Below are 20,062 nucleotides of genomic sequence, written 5' to 3' on the forward strand. Positions count from 1 at the left end.
GAATAAAAGAGATGTGTAATATGGTTGAAATAGTTTACTGAGACAGTTTTATAGAATAAAGAAAAGGCATTAAGGTTACCACAAGAGTGGAGTGGATGGTGAAGAAGTTGAAAAACATTATGCCAAACATGCCTAAAGAATTATATACGCAAGTTTTTGTGATAAAAGAAAGAGACAAAACAAAGATATATATGCAATTTTTAAAGTGAAGAGTCCCAGGGGAAAGGAGGGTCATCGAGCCGAAAAGCAGAGTCAAGATGTTCAGGTGCGGCTACGAACCACGACGCAGAGTAACCAAAGCCACCTGCACTCTGACTTGAGTCAGCTAAAAGATCAGGGAGGTCCAAGAACGCGTCATCCCCATCGGGCATAATCTGGGCTTGGGCTCGGGCTTGAGCTCGGGCCTGAGGCTGGGCGTCACAATTGAGTGCAGCAGCTTCGGCGGCGGCGGCTTGAATGTCTTTAGGAGAAGTGGTGGGCGGGCGCGGAAGGTGTGAGGCTAGTTCGGGGAAATTGAGGAAAGCGGAAGTGCCTTTGATAGTGAGCGCGGCCACATCGTGGGCTCGAGCCGCCATTTCTGGCGTGGGGAACGTGCCGAGCCAGATTCTGGACTTTTTTTTGGGCTCTCTTATTTCCGACACCCATTTACCCCACTGACGCATGCGTACCCCACGGTACATTCGCTGCTTCTCCTCACTCTCTCGTTTCTTGTTCTTCTTCTTCTTTGCTTCGTCTGCTTCATTTCTCTTCTTCTCTTCCATGTGGCTGCCGGTTAGATTCAGAAGTTATGGAGTCAATGGAGCTAGCTGCCCTCAAATAATGCTTCCTGCTACTTTCAATTTTTCCACATTAAGAAATGGGTCCTATTCCAACACAGAAATGGCATTTTCTACAACTGAGTGACAGTTTATCAATTTTTTTATTGTATTGTTGTTTTGTTATACTGCTACATCGTTTTCAAAATGTTTCTTTTATAATATATGCAAAGTTATATAGTACATTTTTTTTTATAAAATTTACAATATTTATTTCACTTTTTAATGTTCATATCAAATCCTAAGCTTTACAGTGTACTAATCCGGTTGCCTTAACAAATTTTCAAGTATATGAAATAAAAAATAATAATATTATATTTGTAAAAATAAATTTATTAAAATAACCTTGTGAGATTTTCTGATTAAACACCTTGTTTTACTGAGTTTAAATAGTTATTTCTTAATTGAAAAATGAATTTTTCTAAAGAAAGTGGAAAGTTAATTAAATAAAGTGTCGTGCAAAAGTTATAACTATAAAGTAAAATCTTTTTGCAACGTAATCGATGTTTTGTCAAACGTTAGGTGTCACTCTGTCCACGTCACTGTATTTGTCCTCAATTAATCCTAAGTTATTAAAATGGAAAAACAAAATATCAAAAAGAAAAAGATAATGCGGACCACTAAGCCAATATCATTTTATTTCACTTTTTTAAAAAAGTTATTTTATCTTCAATTTTGCACGTGTTTTTTTCTGTTCGAAGTGGGCCCATAAAAATAATACTATATTGTATACTTGTCCCCAGACAGTAAAGCCATTGTCGTTTAGTATCCCTTATGAATACAGTGGTTTCTACTCAGTCTATGTGATTAATTTTTAAATTTAAATTATCATATATTATTATGATAATAGAAAGATAATATTTATATTATCATAATTATAATATATTTAAATTATCTTACTTATTATAATCACTCTTCAAATTTTTTATTTACAAACAATTTATAAATATTAAATTAAATATATATTTTTCAATATATTCACATCAATTTGTAAAAATTTATTTTTTAATAAAGTAATTTAATACAGATAAAAGTGTATAAAAAACTGTTACTAAGAATTTGTTTCTAAAAAATCATTTTCAGCAACAAATAATACACAAAATTAAAAAAAAGAACACGATGATAACGCAATAAAGGGAAATTGTACTTAACAAAAAAATGGTCGGGTTTTGAAAAATAAAAATTTCTTATAAAATAAAGTTCAAAATCAGCGACACATCATAAAATCAATAAATACTTCTGAAATTAGAACTAAACGTAATTCAAATTATTCACAATTTAACGTTGTTTCATTTATTGCTGAAATCAAGTAATGCGTGATAAGTAGTTAATTAATAGAATTTAGATTTCTTTTTATTGAATTTTCGTGTTAGTATTTAGAATACATTGATTTTTCATATTATAAAATATATAAAATATTTTTGAAGAAATAATATTAAAACAACATTAAAAATCAAAAAATTCAATTGAGAATACTTTTATATTTTCCATCTTTTAAAAAAAAATAACAAATAGTGTCAAAGTTTTATATCAATTAATAACTTCTAAAACAGTTAATTAATTCATTTATTGAGTAATTTAAGACTATCTTTTAATCTTATTAAAAGTTAGTTTAACATAAAAAAAATATATACAATAGCAATATATTTTCAATTATCAAATATGATAATTTTTTAAATCTTTGCAATATCTGTCTTAAAATTTATATATGCAATTACTGATTAATGAGTTGACTGTATACCAATGTATACATTAGCAATGGAAACTAAAGTCCTCAATTAAAATCATATTTGAAAATATTAAATAATATAAATTTTAATAATTTAACACTTGACATCAATTATCCTGTACTGTAAGAATATACTGGAACAATGTATTGTTTTTGTTTGAATTAATTATGACATTACCAAAATTAGTTGGCAAAAGTGTATTATTTGTTGCCCATTCATTTTTAGTCTAACGTGCTTAATTAGATGTCCTACATCATTAAATGCTCTTGACCCATATGGATTAGCTTTTTGGTTGATGTGATGGATAAAGAAAGCTATTATTGTTGTGTGCTGCTGAAAAACCTACAAAAATTAAAATAAATAAATAAATAAAATGCACACAATAATTTATGTTCTTAATTATTTTTAGTAAAATAATTTAAAGTTAACTGCATATAAATTTTTTTTTACCGTCTGAACGAAAATAACGTAAATTTAGTTTAAAACGATTATGAGGTATTCTTTAAAGTACTCTGGAATACAGATTTTCAGTTAAAATATACAATAAAATGTTAAATTTTTTATTTCATTTGATAAGATTTTAATACAGAGAGATTCCTTTATATTAAATTTACTAAATACAATAATTAATTTTACATAGAAAATATGATTTAATTTAGTAAATATTAATTTAATATTTATGTTTAATTATATTTTACTTATGTGAAATATATTATTTCTTTTGAATTTTTATTATTTAATATATTTTATCAAAATAATAATGGATTGTTTTATGTCTCTCAAACTTACCAAGAGGCATATGCAGGTTTGCATCAACCACGTCACTTCAGAAGATCAAAGAAAATATATTAAATAATTGAGTTCAATCATTAGATTGGGTACAAGTTGGAACACACTTAAATAACTTTTTGTTCATAAATATCAACAATAAATTCATAATACATTTGAATCAAAATCAATTTTTTCACCATTTTTTTTAATTAACTTTACTTTCTTTACATGTGTAGTTCATCAATATACTAACATGACTTTTTTTTTCACTCAAACTATAATTTAATAAAATAAAATTTATGTAGAAATCAGGGAAATTTTCGTAGCACCACTTTGGAAAATTGAAAATAAGAGCTACTGTGAACAAAAACCAAATTAAAAAAAATAAAAAACTAAACTAACAATCTTAAGTTCGTAACCCATAACCATAAACATATGTGAATTAGTACGACACAAGAAAAAATTATAGACACGAAATTGGACATTAAGCATGATTAATGTAATAAATAAGTTTTTTCAGTTCCAGATGCACCTAACTGCGATGAAAACAAGCTTGCTAAAACAAGCTTGCTAACAAATGAAAAATTGTTTTCATTTGTACGTATGAACGCCTAATTTTATTTATCGTTCCGCAGAACTTCACTGACCTTATTTATGGCGTCAAGGGTAAATTTCTTAGAGTCTAGCATTGCGTAGTTGTTGCTTAAGCAAGGGTTGAATATACTCTTCAAAGCCATCAGGAACAATTGATTCATTCAAAGGATCCTTCCATGCTTCCTCGTACAACTTCGGATACACATTTCCATCGTAACGTCCAAGAATTGAACCAAGGTAGTGATCAGTGTAATTATATGCATCGACAAGTGCAACAGCATTAGGACGAACCTGACCACACGTAAAATCATCAATTAGTGTTCGTACAATTGACTAAAATGTAAAAACCAGAAGATGCTATTGAATTGTTGAGGACAAACCTGTGAGTACAAGTTTCTTAGCTGCTCGTTGGCAAGTGATCCTTGTTTTGGGTCAATGCAGCCAGTGGAAATAAAATCACCAAGATGCTTATGAAGCAGAGACAAAGCATAGACGCTGCAGAGAACTTCTAATATATGTCTCACTCCCTTTCCAGGTATATCTTGCTGCAGCTTGTCAATAAATCTAGAAGAAAAAAATGTTTGTTAAGAAATAGACTTTGAACTTAACTTGATCTTACAAAACTGTCACCCACTTATATAGTATAAATTAGTCTTATCTCAAGTTGACGTAAGATTTCTAACATACCTCATCATAGACTAACTCATGGTTTTGGTAACATGTTAACAAATAAACTTTAAGTTTAACTCAATCTTAGAGAATCGACTATTAAGATGAGATTTACACTGAGTTATACGGTGTAAATTGATCTTTTCTCTAATTAATGTAGAGCTCTCTAACAGTGTTTGATAAACTTAAGTGTAGAATATTCAAGCAAATCCTGGTTTTAAATAACGAACCCTAATGTACGCTATAAAATAACAACAACAGTTGCTTATTTTATTTGGACTACTTTCACTTTGATGCTCCTTTTCACCTTAAAAAAGTCCATCACTCTATATTTCTACTATTAACGTTTACATAAAGTTTTAGAGGAATGGAGCCTAGTATTATCTTATTATGTGTTTATCTTGATAAGTATTTGACTCACTCTTTACCAAGACTAAGCAATGCAATTGTAAATCTATAGATGAGATAATGGAAGAAGCTCACTTGGAAACAACAATTAGCTGACAATGAGCAACAGCTGCCTCAACTAAATCAGCTGCGAGTTCTTGAAAACCTGTTGTCAGAAAAGCCATTAGCAAATTGCGAAATAATGTCCATCCATGTTGCACGAATTACAACAATAAATCAATGTCCAGTCACAAATAGTTTACATCTTGAGATGATCGAATCATTTACCCTCTTCAGGATTAGAGAACTTGCTAAGATTTTGAGCACAGGCAACACACATCCTAGCAGCCCTAGCTTCAAATGCTTCCAACACAACATTAGGCTTCAACCAATCCTCAGCTGCAGGGAATAAAAACAAGTATAATATTACAACTCATAGTTAGTATTAGTAATATTAACTAAACACATTTGATTTGGATACCACACCCTTTTTAACATCAGATTGGTATTGCAACAGTTGTTCCAGTCGAGCCATATAAGCTGTAGTACCAACAGGCTTATTTCCAGTGCTCAGCTGAGAAACAGTCTTCATGAGATGCCTTGCCACCTACATCAGATTTTCTAGAAGTTGTCAAAACTCCTTAATTATTCCTAAAGAAAACCTCCAAAAGGAGAATGCATGGGGATGTAATATGAAGCACTCTTAAAAAAATAGTATTACTTCGAATTTAAAACTATACGAAACCCACGGTGCCCCCAAAATATAGGTGTTTTACGAAATGTATGAATCTATGTCAAACAAACAAAAGCCTAGCTTTCAAGCAAAAGAAGTTAGTGTTCATGCTGCACACTAAATCTTATTCACAGCGGGGGAAGGGCTCAGTGAAAACTAAATTAAATAATGATTAACAAAATAATAGAATGCATTATTTAACATTTAACAAACCTGTAACAGCAGCACAATATTGTCACCTTCATAAGTGCAAGCAGGAACATAAACAGCAAATAACTCAGGGAGACCACTGCTACAAAGATAACCATGACCACCGCATAATTTTCGGCATTCTTCAATTCCATCCTGCAAATTGACTCAATCTAACTTTAATCGAGCATAAAAGTTCAGAGTTACATAATGATGTTATAAGGATACCATAAAAGGATAATAGAAAAACGACAACAATAGAAACAATTAATCCATTTATATGCAGGGATTACTCATCCATTCAATTATCTGACACACAAATAGATGACTGAGTAGCTCATTAATGGAAATATATTACAGTACTGCAATTCAGGAATATTAAGCTCTCTTTATCAGAAGCCATAATTTAAAATAACTGTTATGCAAAATTGAGCTTTCAAAATATATAGACCTGATCGCGCTGCTCTGTGGTGTTAGTTTTTATTTCAAATTGACAACTAGCAGATGCAGGATTGTAATGCGTGAAGGGTCATTATTGTAAGGACCTGTTTGTTTGTGTTTATATAAAAAAGATCCCTTTTTTAAATTAAAACAAAATGTTTTTACAACAATTATGTTAATTTAAAAGACAAATATTTTACTATTTTTTAATTTAAACGAAAAATGTAGTTTGAGTAACAGCAAGCTCTAAAAACTAAATCATGAAAGCGCTTTTTACAAAACTCCATACGAATGCACTTAAAATCTGCACACAGTTCATTTGAAAGGTTTTAGCTTTGAGGAACAGTCAAAACCATCAATGTCTTAATAATAATAACATATTTCAAGCAAAAATGTTAAATGTATAAGGGGTCCAACAAAGAAATGAGAAAAAAATAAGTTTCAACATATGGAGAGAAGTAAAAGGAGGACCTGTCAATATCACTCGTGGACTCTCAGTTAGGAGAGCAAAGCATATAAAGTTAGGGAAAATTCCCAAGATAAAACCATAGTTTAAGTGCTATATAAAGCAGCCTATCAGTTAATTAAATTAAACGAGTAAGTCTAAGACCAATCAGTAGAGAAATACGGAAGTAATAACATACAGCAGTGGCGGTAGTAGTCAAGGATTTCAATCCAGCAGTGCATGCATGAGCCTCAGGCAATGTTGAAAAATCTTTAGCTTTCAATCTTTCTGTCACGTCCGTATAAAGCCATAGCAGCCACTCACCAACAAATCTAAAAGCATAAGCAGAAGCCAGCAAAGGGAAGAGCCTAGACTGCTGCGTTTTGTAATCAATCACCTAAAAGAAATGCATAACCACGAATTAAGCAGACCAAACTTTGAATGAAACTAATTAGAATCACATTTTTTATTTTTCCCATTTGGCAGATATAAATAGAGAATTCAACGCCACACAACTAAATTTAATACACCAGATAAGGAGGGATGTCGTCACACTTCCCATTATACATATCATTAAAAAATGTTAAAAGTGAGACTTCCAGAATTAGACAACCAGAGGGAAACTTAGCATTAAAGCAAAGCATCTTATTTTAAAATTCAGAATGTACTTTTGGTTTTAGCCTCCTTTTTATTGCTTTCTAAAATTTATAATATTTTTTAAAAGAGATTTTCATTAGCACGTCTCAATAAAATAAGAATTATCAACAAGCAACAGCATGCATCAATGTTGAGACTTTTAACGCTTACCTGTGTTTCTAGACCTCCATTATGCGACCCAAACTGTCTTCGAACAGCACTATATCTTGTAGCAATGCAAACTGCTCGAGACAAAGCAACTGATGCATCAGCTACAATTTTTTGTCTCACATTTACCATGGTGCCATAAACTAGTTGTCTTGGAACATTGGAGTGTACATATTTTCCTTCTCTGGTAACCTGTGAAACCCTGGTAGATTAAAAGAATAGAGCAGTCACCCCATGATAGAATTGGCAAAAGACCACTGCTAGAAACACTATTTCATACATTAATTTCAACACATTCCCTATTTAAGCATTATCAGTATTATACACCATAAAACCACAAACTTGGATTATTGGATTTTCCTTTGGCCAGGCTAGAGAAGGACGAGATGTAAAACGGAAATACCTCATTAACATTTGATTCCTTGGAATTCGTACATGGTCAAATGTCAGTACTCCGTTGTCCATGGTGTTATAAGCTGCATTTCCAAATTTCATGCCAATATCACCAATAGTAATGCCTGGAAGAGGTAAATGATCATTCAAGCTCCGCAGCTGCACAATGAAACCTTCAAATTGGACAAATAATTATAGTCACATAATTTGCCTCTGAATCTAACACCGGAAATTTGGATGAGTACAGTTGGTAATTACCATGCACTCCATAGTCTTGACCATCAATAATTAGACGGGCATAAACAACAGCATGAGTGGATACTTTACCCAATCCACCAGGCCACCACTGATTAAATCAATGTCAGAAGCATGATATATATATATCCAAATACCTTTTAAAAAAGTACAAACAGTGAATGCATAAGAAAAATCCAAATTTTTTCGGTGAATGTAGTTGTTAAGCACAAGGCAACATGTAAGACGTAGATTCTTAAAGGGTTAAAATTGTAAGAGACTAGTAAAAGCACACATAGTGATCATCCATTTCACTCACTTTGCTGGAAGTCAATGTGGGGCTATGGATAACAAACTCGTCTGTTTTGGGATCAAATGTTGCAGTTGTTTCTAGCCCTTGAACATTGGATCCATGACCAAGTTCAGTTTGGGCATAGCAACCAATTATTTGCATTCTATAAGCTAGAGGTAACCACTTGTGCTGCTGCTCATCAGTGCCCTGTCCTTGGATAGCAGGAACAAACATTCCCTGCAAAAGAATATAAATAACTAAAACTTAGTACAGAAAGGAATGCTATCCCCTCCCCGTGATTTATCCCATGTAAAGAAAAATGCAATCAAGACAAGAGTTTGCATTATACCCAATGAAGATCCGTAAATGCAGGTTGATCCACAAAAGCTCTGAGCTTATAAGCTTCCGGTTCTGTAAGAATGCAGTTTGCGAAATTATAGAGAACAATAAATGTTAATATAATAGAAAACTATATGCTTCCAAAGGAACAAAAATAAGATCCAAAAACAAATGCAAAATACCAAGAGCAGAAAACTCACCACTGAGACGGAGCTCGATTACCCTTTTCCATGCATGAGCTGCTTTCCTCAAAGTGTTCTTAAATAATTCCTTTCTACCAAGCGCAGCTCTGTCATCCTTTCTGAACACCTACAAAACAAAGACAAACCAGTCCAGGTTTCAGATTTTGAAAGACACCATGACCACACCAAACTAATAACTTAAGTGAAGGAAATAGAATTGAACTACTTTGCATGCTCGAGATGAACAGTGATTTGTGAAACATTAACTACCCGCTTGTAGCTCGAAATACTTATGTTTTGTTTAAATAAACTTCACAGTAAGCTCTTGTAAAGGAAGAAAGTAGAAACAGCTAATTTCTTGCATGAATAAAATTTAAGTTACATATAAATTAATTTATAAAAACTAATACATTTAACTTTCCGGAAAGTTGAATTTTGATTTGTACTTCAGCACATAGAAACTTGATTCACTTTATCTTTTTATTTACTGCTACTTTACTATTACTAATCCAAATAGGACCTATGTAAATTTTCTTTTTACTATTGATAGAAGTTAAATCAAGTTAATATAAAAGATATATATTTCACCACCTAGCATACAAACTTGTTTTCTTTTCAATTAATTTTGTTAAATATAATTAAATAAATTCACTGCACACTGCCTCATCATTTTCTGATCTCGGCTACACAGGCCACTGCCATTTCTTCACCGTGAAGAATATAGTTTTTTTTATTGATATTCGTCGCCTATTAAGCCTGCAAACATGTATTTTGCAAGAGTGAAATCAATTATAGAGTGATACACTCGTGTCAATTCTCCTCCTCTCTTCTTTCAAGAACCGTGAGTGTGTAATGAGGTTATTAATATTTGATCCCAATAATCTACAGCTATATTTAAATTGTAGATAAATTGTTGGTGGGTATACCATAACATGATTATTAAGATCACTTTTCAGTAAAGTTGACAACACGATTAAAAAAATGATTTTGAGATTGAAGAAGGAAATTGAAGAAGTAGAGAAGGAAATTCACCGGATCGCTAGCAACAAGGCGAGAAATACGGTCAGAAAGCTCAAAGTCTTCACGAGAACCAGCCCAAACGATCTTCATCTCGTCCACATCGAACTGAGCCTTATTCCTCTCGAAAGCCAAGTGATCGACACCTTCCATTTTCCCCACACCAAACCCTAACAACGTCTTCTGAAATCTGAATACCACAGCTAAGCTTTTAATTCAGAGTTCCTCCCTCAGAATGAACGAAAATAGTGTTTGCCTTGTTTTATACCATGTTTTCAAAGGACCAAAAACACAAATAAAAAACGTGATAACTCTTTTACCAAAAACAAGTGTTGTGTTGGCCGACACGCTGGTCTGGTATAAATCATGCTTGTTGTTCCCAATCCTAAATGGAAATAGATATTTCTGTCCTTTTTTTCTTCTCATCCTCTCATTTTTCATTAATATTTTTCACTCTTTTTGTTCAGTCACCACCTTCATTTTATTTTTCTTCACATTTATCGTCACTATAATATTTTCTGCTTTGAGTTTTCATTTTGCGTTTGATGCTTATGTAAAAGAAACAAAAATGGAGAAACGTGACAAATAGAGCAAATAACGGCTGTCTAATGGTCGGTGACAAACAAAGGAAATTGATATTAATTTGGCTGCTGAGATGGCAATGACTTTATCAGAGACCTGTTATAATAAGTTCAAGATTCTTTTAGGCGGCTGCGAATCAGAAGGAAGAAAAGAAAAGAAAAGTAATTAATTAATAAATCCAAACAATGAATAAATCTAAACAAATAATGTTTATCTTAATAATAAACTCAGAAACAAACAACTCATACTTATATTAATTAAGTTCTATCTAGTAGGATAAAAGGAAAAAAAATAACCATTCTTCTCTCGTTATTGACTACTTTAAGAAAAAAATTGTTATTAATTTATAATATTTTTAAATACAAATATACCATATGTAATATGAAATTGAAATCCAAGTCCACTATTTTTTTATTAAAAACAATTATTTGCGTTAACACATCTAATAATAATATTTAACACATTTCTTGATAATTTATAGAAACCTTATGTAACATCCCAAAATACAGTAACACCATATAGTAGAATTAATTACATTTAATGATAAACAAATCAGTCTTAAATTAACGAAAGCAAGGGTTTTGGCTGATCGGCCTTACAAGAAGTTAAATAAGAAAAACACGCTCGACATAAACGTACCCAACCAATGGTTAAAAAAGCACAGATATAAACCGATCGACCAAATAATATAAAGGTCGATTCAAAAATTAGTACCATGAAACATCTAGTCCAAACAGCTAACCGAACGTCTACTGTTCGGCCTTCACTTCAACATCTACAAGGGTTGCTTCCTCCAAATTTTCTTCTTCCAGTGTTTCCTCGAGCAACGCCTCACCATCTGCTCACATCCACACGGATGATCATTGCATAAACAGGACGGATGTACAGAGACGATCGACAACGCAAGGAAGAGAACACAGGGTAAGCTTATTGAATTTAATTCAAGTAAAATCATTCATTTCATAGTATCTCAACATATCAAGTATTTCACAACATATAATTAAATCAATCCTTAACTCAAATCAATTCCTAATACTAGACTGACCGTCCGGACTGTATGAATCTGTGTAGCTACAGGCGTCCTTGCACCCGAGTGGTGTAGTAACTGTATTACACTCGACAGCTGCCACCCGAGGTTAGTCCGTTTCTTACGTCGCCCATGTTAACTTATGGACTAAGGACCTCCTGCCATTCCCACACATGAATTACTCTCCTCTACGTGAAGATGAGTATCACGGAATATCAGGATGGACCAAGCCAGCATTAGCATGCCCACAGTCATACTTTACAAAATTCCATATTCAACCATGAGTCGTTCCTCCCTGGAACACTCGTCTAAAATTCACAACCATAGTTCACCTCATATAATGTTCATCATTTTTAATCTTTCACTTTTATTTTCATTCTTGTCTTTTTGTCTTTCAGTCCAAGTACATAAAATCACTACCTCTTTATAACGAGAACTAATGTGAGGAACGAGACCGAAGAACTTGCCCCTTTCCAAGATAAAGTAATACCGGCTTCAAGATAAATGGACGACCTATATTACAAGGCGGCTCGACACGGTCGGTCGACCCAGATGGACGACCTACATTAAGAAGGGTGGTCGACACAGATGGATGATCTGTATTGACAATGGTACTCGACACTGTCGGTCGACACAGATGGATGATCTGTATTGACAATGGTACTCGACACTGTCGGTCGACACAGATGGATGATCTGTATTGACAATGGTACTCGACACTGTCGGTCGACACAGATGGATGATCTGTATTAACAATGGTACTCGACATTGTCAGTCGACACAACACATACTCAACCAGAATTCTTCCCAATTGAAAGAGTTCAACTATTTCAAAGGAGTTACTGAAAATACCGATCGGTCAAAGACCGTTTCGATATCGAACATTCATTATCATAGAATTTCGTACTTAAATTCAACTTACGGTAAACACATTTTTCAGTATAAACTTTCATACATTAATTTACTCATAACATAGCATAATCCATATTTTTCGTACATTATCTCATCATCAAAATCATATAGTAAAGTTTGATATCATAGATCATACTCAATAAAATTCATAGAACAGGCATCCGACACAGTGTAACTCACAGAATAGTCATGCATCACAGTATACCTCAAGAATTAAATTTAATAAGCTTCCCTTACCTTGGATCAGAAGTGAACGTCCTAACTCAAGGTGTTTGGTTCGTCCGCTAACAGTTCTCTACTCACACAGGATCACTTAATTCTTCCAACCCGATCTAACCATAAAACCAAGAAATACTAAGAACTCAACCCTTCATGCAACCAGGATTTGGCTTTGCATGAGACAGAAAACGTTCGACGAAGAAGAGAGACTTACCAGTATCAGAATGTTGAGGTGATCGGTTCAAAACGAAGCTCACGACACCAGGAATGGTTCTACGGTTTCTGAAACGTGAACGGAGAAGAGAAAGAAGAAGTTTCAGTAGAGAGAAGGTAGAGGTTTCTAGAGAGAATGTGAAGAATATGAAAAGTTAGAATCTGAGGAAGAAGAAGAGTGCATGCAAAGAGTGATGCGGACTTCAGAAAATTCATTTTTGTTTAAAAACCAACGTCCGTTCTCTTGCTGCCACTTGTCTTCCACTACTGATTTAGGAACATTCCATCACGACACCTGGCAGGAAGGCAATGAGTCTGGAAGTGCGTTTTAAATGCACGGCAGAAGGGTTTTTAGGGAAATTAATGAGGATGAGACAGGGATTAATGGCGCTCGTTTTTCTAGGGTCTTACATGTATATGTTTAATTAATATTTATTATTTTCTATAATTTTATTATTATACTATTATATAATTTCTTCTATACGTTTTCTCTCTCTAATATCGATAAGATATTAATACGGACAATGTTTTTTTTGGGACAAAATAAGATCATTAATGTTATCCACTTTTATAATAATTAACTTTAAATTTTTATTTAAAATATTTATTATTTTCTATAATTTTCTTATATACATTCTCTCTCTCTATATATATATATAGAGAGAGATATATCTAAATGTTGATAATATATTAATATGGACTATCTTGTTTACAAAATGAGATCATTAATGTTATCAACTTCTATAATAACTAACTTTAAGTTATTATTTAAAATATTTTAAATTTATTGGCAAAATCTAATTTCTTAATTTGATTAAGCCACCCTTATATTATCTTTATAGTAAAACTTTCACATGAACGAAAATTTTAAGTAAGATATTTTAAAATAAATTAAAATTTTAAAATTTCATAAGATTATTTGAAATACTTGTAAAAAGATGGTTTTGAATTTAAAAAGTAATAATTTATAATACATCGTAATTCAAATTTTATATTTAGTATTATTTTCTTAACTCAATTTTAGGCGAGACATTATCGATTTTATAAAATTAAAACATTATTGATGTGATTATTTTTTTTTCAGTTAAAATTGATTAAATTTTTTTATTAACATTAATAGAAATTATATTTTGTTTAGTTTGTTAAGGTTATTTTAATTATAATTATTGTTCTTTTTGATATTTTTTTTTATTAGAGGAACTATGTTTTTACAAATATAAAGTAAATTTTTCTTTTAACATTTATCATCATTCTTACTTTTATATCTACAAAAATTATTTTTTTATTATCAATATAACTTTTATTATCTGTTTATAGTTCGTTAATTTTTTTTAATGTATTAGAAAATGTTCAACAAACATATTTATCAAAATTAGTGTATATAATTGCTATTAAATTTTTTGAATGTAAATATTTAAATATTTTTTGAATTTGGATTTGATAATAATTTAATGAATTTTGTTTAAACAAAAATATTTAAAAAATAGAAAAGTTAAAATAAAGCCAATTTAAATATCCTAAAAAGTAATGAAATCCTCTACTTAAAAAAATGGGAAAAATTAGAAGGCATGGACGGATTTTTATTCCTTCTGTTGACGAGGAATGCTTTTTATTTTTTATTTTCATTAAAAGCTATTAAAATAGATAGATTTTGAAAAATATAATTAATGAATGATAGTTATATCTTCTCTTTTTTCACTTTAATAATTATAAATATATTTTTAAAATTAATACTGCTAAATGTATAAAACAACTCCCATTCTACATAGTTACCACCATCATACACAACAACTTCTCGTTATTAATCGGTCTTTTGCTAATAACATATTTTTCTTTTGAAATCAACTTCAGACTGGTGAGTTTGCAAAACGTTCATTCATGTAGTCTCCACTGCGGATTGGAGAGAATCTGCAATGAAACACAGACAAAGTTTCTACATCCAGGAAATAAAATTTAAGAAAAATGCATGAAACTAGAAACAAACCTAAAATAATGTTGTTAGGTCATGTTTATGTTCTATGAATTGTTATGAGACATTTGAATCAGAGTAAGAGAACGAATTTATTTCTACCTTGGAGGGGACGATGGGCTACAACAAGTTTCGATGCATTCAACCACGCAGTCAGGATGAGGGTCTAAGAAAAAAGCCATCTACCAAAAACAAGTTTCAAATCATGTTAATTAAGTGAAAAATTCACCTCAGATCTCGTCAAAATTTACCAAACATAACCACAAAAATTGCAAAATTTTGGTGTGAATAAAGAACACAGTAGTTTCTGATTAGTGGATTACTGAGTAGCGTTCTTTGCCAGTTCGTTTAACCCGGTGCAGTGTTGACCTATAAAATTAATGGCAGATAATTGAAATTTATAAATATTATTTGTAAAACAAACAAACAAGATAAGATTAATGGGTGATGAGATTACTGGTATAAACAATTTGTCCACCTCTCCATCAAGTCCCCAATGCTCACAACAAATGCCCTGAACATGCAACTTAAATCATGAACACTATAATTGTACATTTTTAATTGTGATAGTGTAAGATAACATATTTGACCGAGATTCAAACTGTTTTCCAAGTATCAATAACTTCTGCACAAACTTATCATATATCTTCATGAACTCACCCCTCCATGTAAGGCACATCCTCCCAGATTTGTGGTTCCTTTGATTTGTCCTGACAGATCTGAAAATAGGATAATGAAATACTCGAGTCCTTGAATGTAAAAATTGATTTTGATATATAAATTAAAAATATACCAATAGTAGAAATTAAATAGTGAATGAAATAGTAACAATAAATATGAATAAGTGTAAAGGATTAGGAAAAGGGGCAGTGAGAAGAACCTGTAGTCCGGGGACTCCATCAGTGATGAGAAGGGCGAGTGCCCCAACATCTGTATGTGCAGAACATATCTCTTCATGATCTCCCATTTCACCTACCAACAATATCAACAAGTGTAACCATTTATGTTAATAACTAAGATAAATAAAGCACTACCAAATGCGCAGGTTCTTTGAAGCAAATTAACAAACATGTGTGATGCTATATGATCGGAGTAACCGGAAGAAGTTGGGAGGTTAAAAATGAACCTGGATAGCGCATAAGGCGAAGAAAAGCTGATGGTTTATCAATGGCACCAATCTTTTCAAAGAAATGTTGATCCAAATTCAAGGACAGGGCAAATAGAGAAAACAGCTTTTTTCCAGCTTCACTGTGGCTCAGGAAAACAACATTAATAACTTCTAAAATACACATGCAGATAGGATTCTTTAATATAATTCTAATTCCAATTAAATACACATCAGAATTTCTAATTAGAAGACTAAATTTTTTGTTCTTACTTTTTTCCAATCAATAAGCACTGTTTTATATATATATATTCAGAACTGTAATATTTCATGTAAATATTAATAATAATAATAATAATAATAATAATAATAAAATACATCAATTAAAATGTTACAGTTCAGAGAAAAGAAATAGTATTCTGATTAGATTACATTGAAAAGGGGTAAAAAAACTGAAAAAAATGCTCCTATTAACAATATTCATGATATATATATATATATATATATATATATATATATATATATATATATATATATATATATATATATATATATATATATATATATATATATATATTTGACTGCTAAAGCAAAAGAAACTAACAAGAGTTTCCAGTAGAATAATTCCATTGATGGTCTCCAATTTCCAAGTGATTCTGAGGTCCTTGCAACACAAATATCTCAAATAAAGCTCATGTAGATGTTAGAACAAATATATGTAAAACGAAAACAGCACGACTAAACCTTCAGAAGGCCATTGATTAAGCTTAGCATTTGTATCTGCAATAGAACCAATATAATAGCTCTCTTTTGAATCACCTGATCACGATGATGCATGACAATATATTAGTTTGCTGTCTATGTAACTAGAAAATGAAGCAGCATTTCATACTCATCGAATCCAGTCCGTCAAGTAACATCAACAGAGTCCATCATCATACACGTAAAGTATTATCTATTTTGAATCTATTATAATTTTTAGGTCTTGACTCGTTAAAGAATGAACTTTAAAATCTAAGTCTAATTGGTTCTGATATTAAATTTTAAATTTAATTCAATCTATAAAACCAACTGGTTTGAAAGATGAAATTTATATCTATTGAAATCTGAAAGTTTCAATACGACTTCTAAATAATGAAAAATTATTAGGCGTAATAGGAATAAGTAATATCTGAAATAAAAGTAACGAAAAAGGAAAGGAAGAATATACCATGGAGGCCTAAGGCAGGATCGAGAGGAGTGTAACCTCTTAATTCCTTGCGAGCCAACTTCATTTTCTCATCCATTGGAAGTGAGAAGAACCTTCTACTCTCATCAAAAGCTTTGCCCACTTCATTCTCCAGCCCGTGGTTAACAAGGTAAAAGCAACCATACTTAATGCACGCCTATTAGGTTATATTACCACAATTCAAAAACATCACCAATGCATGCAATGGTAATTATTAACATAAATCGATGATTAAAAGAGAAAGGAAGAACCTGACGAATAGCAATGGCACTGGAAAGAGAATCACGCGAGGAGAGATCTATTACAGGGAGCTTCATGTTGCTCATATCTTCTTCTTCCTTCTTACTTCCATTAATGACAACTTCTTCAGTCTTGCCAAATTAATGTATATGTAGTTCCCTCCATCATTATCTTTTAATATTAATGTCAATATTATTATATTGAATATGTTTCTTTTCCTTACGAAATAAGATCACGATTCGGGATTCCCTCCAATTTTCTTAATATTAATAGCAATTCGTGTCACATGGGGTTTGTTTCCTTACAAAGGAGTTTTTGGCTTTAGTTAATATTGTCGATAAAAATTAAGAAAAAAGTTCTTTTAATAACTTTCTTTTACAACTATCTACGTCTACGTGTTAGTTCGTGATTGATCCGTTTAGAATGTAAGAATCAATAAAATAGTAATAAGTAATTTATTCTCAAAAAATTGTTAAAAAAATTATTAAAATATCATGGTTTCGAAGTAAAGTTAAAATTTTCCATAACCTTATTCATTTATTTTATATATAATGAAATTGTCTTATATTTTATATAGAATTTTCGACAACAATATTGATGAGATAAATTGATTCTCACCTATTTATACATCTAATAGTTTTTGAGGTTTTTCAAGCTCCAACTGTTCAAATCCAGAATATATTTTGTGTCCATTCATATCCTGCCTAATCATCCTATTACGTATTCCTTTCACTTTCTTGACTTTTACACCATGATAAAAATATCAGCAATATTATCATAATAATTAGAGCAGTATACGAATAAATCGCACACAAGAAACGTTTTATTTTTTTTATTTTTTAAACGTTGCTTGTGTATCTGTCTTATTTTTTTCTAAACGCTAGGAAAACCTAGATATGCGGGATTGAGCACCATTATTTCCCAATTATTAACTAAGGATTCTATTCTTAGTATACACAGTATTTTTTTATTTCTATGTTAATAATACTTTAAAATCATAACACAGACTGGGGATGATTAAAACAGAAGAGGAAATAATTACCACTACTTCATAAAAATAATTTATCTATCTTCTACAAATAAAAATATGTTAATATATATTGTTAGAAATTAAACCATGTATCTTCTGCTTTAACGCAAAATAAATTAATTTATTAAAATAAAATAATGTGGTAAAAAAATTAAAACATAAAGATGCCAAAGCAATATAAAATGCAAGCACACGTTAATTATCACATGTTTTCCTAGTTTTTATGTATTACTATATATTAACCAACCCACGTTGGGACCCAAATAATAAATTATAAATAATAGGAGTCACATTCATAATTTATTAAAGAAATCTATAAAAAAATCTAAATTATGATAGTAGGTGAATCGAGTTTGTAAATTAGTTAGATATGGATGAAAAAGTATTAATATTTTACTAGCAAGTAGGAGGAAATGAGAGTTATGTAATTCTTTAAAAATTATTTGAGAAAAAAGATTTAATAAAAAATAACACGTAGTTCTTAGTTGTTTTAAAAAATAGGTTTGAGGGTTGATATATATATATTTTTAATATTTTGAGATTTTTATGAAGATGCTAATTATTAAGCAAATCCAAAACTTAACATGCTAATTAGTAATCTTCAAAATTATTATGAAATTTTAATTAACAAACAAATCCAAAACCCATCATGATAATCAATTTTTAAAGATATTAAGTGAATGAAAACTTTAATTATCAAAAAGTTCAAGATTTAACGTGATATTTAATGTTTTTTAAAAAATTAAATGAATAAAAATTAAAAATGAAAAATAAAAATTCTAGTTATCAATTAAGTCAAAGACTTTAACATCATAATTAACTATTTCCAATATTATCATAACAATTTTAATTTGTAATTTTGACTAAAAGTAAAGAAAATGGTATATGTGAAAATATGGAATGATAAATAGTAAAACCATTGCGAGTATAAAAATTGAGACAAGGGCTAAAATAACATAAGTTCAGCCCAAATATTAAAGAATAGTGCAAGGATGGTAAAATGTAGAGGTGCATGTTATTAAGTCTGTCATAAAAATAAGGAAAAAGGGAGTGGGAATAGTAGAACAAATACTGCACACAGTCACAGACTAAAAATTTGCCGTGCAACGGCCCAAAATATACTAGAAAGTGAAAGTGGAGTAAATGAAAAATTGTGGTACAAAGAACAGATAGATAGTGAAAATGTTGTGGTGTAATGTGAAATCATACGGTGTAGAAGAAATTTTAGAATGAATCAGCCCATATCCAAATTCGTATTCTATTGTTATTTTATTTTATCATTTTATTATCATTATAATTATTTTATATGTTTTTTTATTGTATATGTATATTATTTTATTCATTTTTTTTAAACCAGCAAGCTTCGCCTTTTACTTTATCTCTGCAGAACATCAACCAGATCTGTACTTTATGCGCAATTCTTATTTTCTAAACTTCTTCGAAGCAATTCACTTCTTTTTCTTTTTAAATTAAACAATTTTTTTCAGTAATCTCTTTTTTTA

General features: G+C 30.9%; 3 protein-coding genes across 3 annotated transcripts; all 3 read right to left on the reverse strand.

Moving 5' to 3' along the window:
* Window positions 1-1,009, reverse strand: LOC124839751 (ethylene-responsive transcription factor ERF039-like). Its single transcript, XM_047315662.2, has one exon. It carries the CDS (start codon window positions 759-761, stop codon window positions 201-203), a length of 561 nt encoding a protein of 186 aa, XP_047171618.2. The 5' UTR covers window positions 762-1,009; the 3' UTR covers window positions 1-200.
* Window positions 1,010-3,709: 2,700 nt separating this feature from the next.
* Window positions 3,710-10,349, reverse strand: LOC124839743 (peroxisomal acyl-coenzyme A oxidase 1). The gene is made up of 14 exons (XM_047315653.2): window positions 10,051-10,349; window positions 9,037-9,145; window positions 8,847-8,908; window positions 8,525-8,734; window positions 8,230-8,317; window positions 7,982-8,144; window positions 7,582-7,780; window positions 6,974-7,171; window positions 5,913-6,044; window positions 5,453-5,573; window positions 5,255-5,365; window positions 5,063-5,132; window positions 4,291-4,474; window positions 3,710-4,201 (listed from the first exon to the last, which is right to left on the reverse strand). The coding sequence occupies exons 1-14, from the start codon at window positions 10,186-10,188 to the stop codon at window positions 3,992-3,994; spliced, it is 1,995 nt and encodes a 664-aa protein (XP_047171609.1). The 5' UTR covers window positions 10,189-10,349; the 3' UTR covers window positions 3,710-3,991.
* Window positions 10,350-14,731: 4,382 nt separating this feature from the next.
* On the reverse strand, window positions 14,732-17,684 carry LOC124839747 (kihadalactone A synthase LFS-like). The gene is made up of 11 exons (XM_047315657.2): window positions 17,542-17,684; window positions 17,273-17,447; window positions 16,807-16,881; window positions 16,667-16,718; window positions 16,084-16,205; window positions 15,838-15,929; window positions 15,618-15,676; window positions 15,415-15,471; window positions 15,281-15,326; window positions 15,060-15,139; window positions 14,732-14,896 (listed from the first exon to the last, which is right to left on the reverse strand). Exons 1-11 carry the CDS (start codon window positions 17,614-17,616, stop codon window positions 14,836-14,838), a joined length of 894 nt encoding a protein of 297 aa, XP_047171613.1. The 5' UTR covers window positions 17,617-17,684; the 3' UTR covers window positions 14,732-14,835.
* Window positions 17,685-20,062: the final 2,378 nt, after the last annotated feature.

The sequence above is a fragment of the Vigna umbellata genome, chromosome 10 (assembly GCF_029865625.1).
Source record: "Vigna umbellata cultivar VRB3 chromosome 10, Vumbellata_1.0, whole genome shotgun sequence".
Taxonomy (NCBI): domain Eukaryota; kingdom Viridiplantae; phylum Streptophyta; class Magnoliopsida; order Fabales; family Fabaceae; genus Vigna; species Vigna umbellata.

What these genes read in the sequence shown, in the direction of transcription:
- LOC124839743 (XM_047315653.2), bottom strand. Translation starts at nt 10,188, where the DNA reads ATGGAAGGTGTCGATCACTTGGCTTTCGAGAGGAATAAGGCTCAGTTC. An exon ending in CCAATCTGATGTTAAAAAGG is followed by an intron (nt 5,366 to 5,452) that starts GTGTGGTATCCA and finishes TATTCCCTGCAG; the next exon opens with CTGAGGATTGGTTGAAGCCT. An exon ending in CAGCTAATTGTTGTTTCCAA is followed by an intron (nt 4,475 to 5,062) that starts GTGAGCTTCTTC and finishes TTTTTCTTCTAG; the next exon opens with ATTTATTGACAAGCTGCAGC.
- LOC124839747 (XM_047315657.2), bottom strand. Translation starts at nt 17,616, where the DNA reads ATGAGCAACATGAAGCTCCCTGTAATAGATCTCTCCTCGCGTGATTCT. An exon ending in TCCTGCCTTAGGCCTCCATG is followed by an intron (nt 16,882 to 17,272) that starts GTATATTCTTCC and finishes CATCGTGATCAG; the next exon opens with GTGATTCAAAAGAGAGCTAT. An exon ending in TAATCAATGGCCTTCTGAAG is followed by an intron (nt 16,719 to 16,806) that starts GTTTAGTCGTGC and finishes CAAGGACCTCAG; the next exon opens with AATCACTTGGAAATTGGAGA.
- LOC124839751 (XM_047315662.2), bottom strand. Translation starts at nt 761, where the DNA reads ATGGAAGAGAAGAAGAGAAATGAAGCAGACGAAGCAAAGAAGAAGAAG.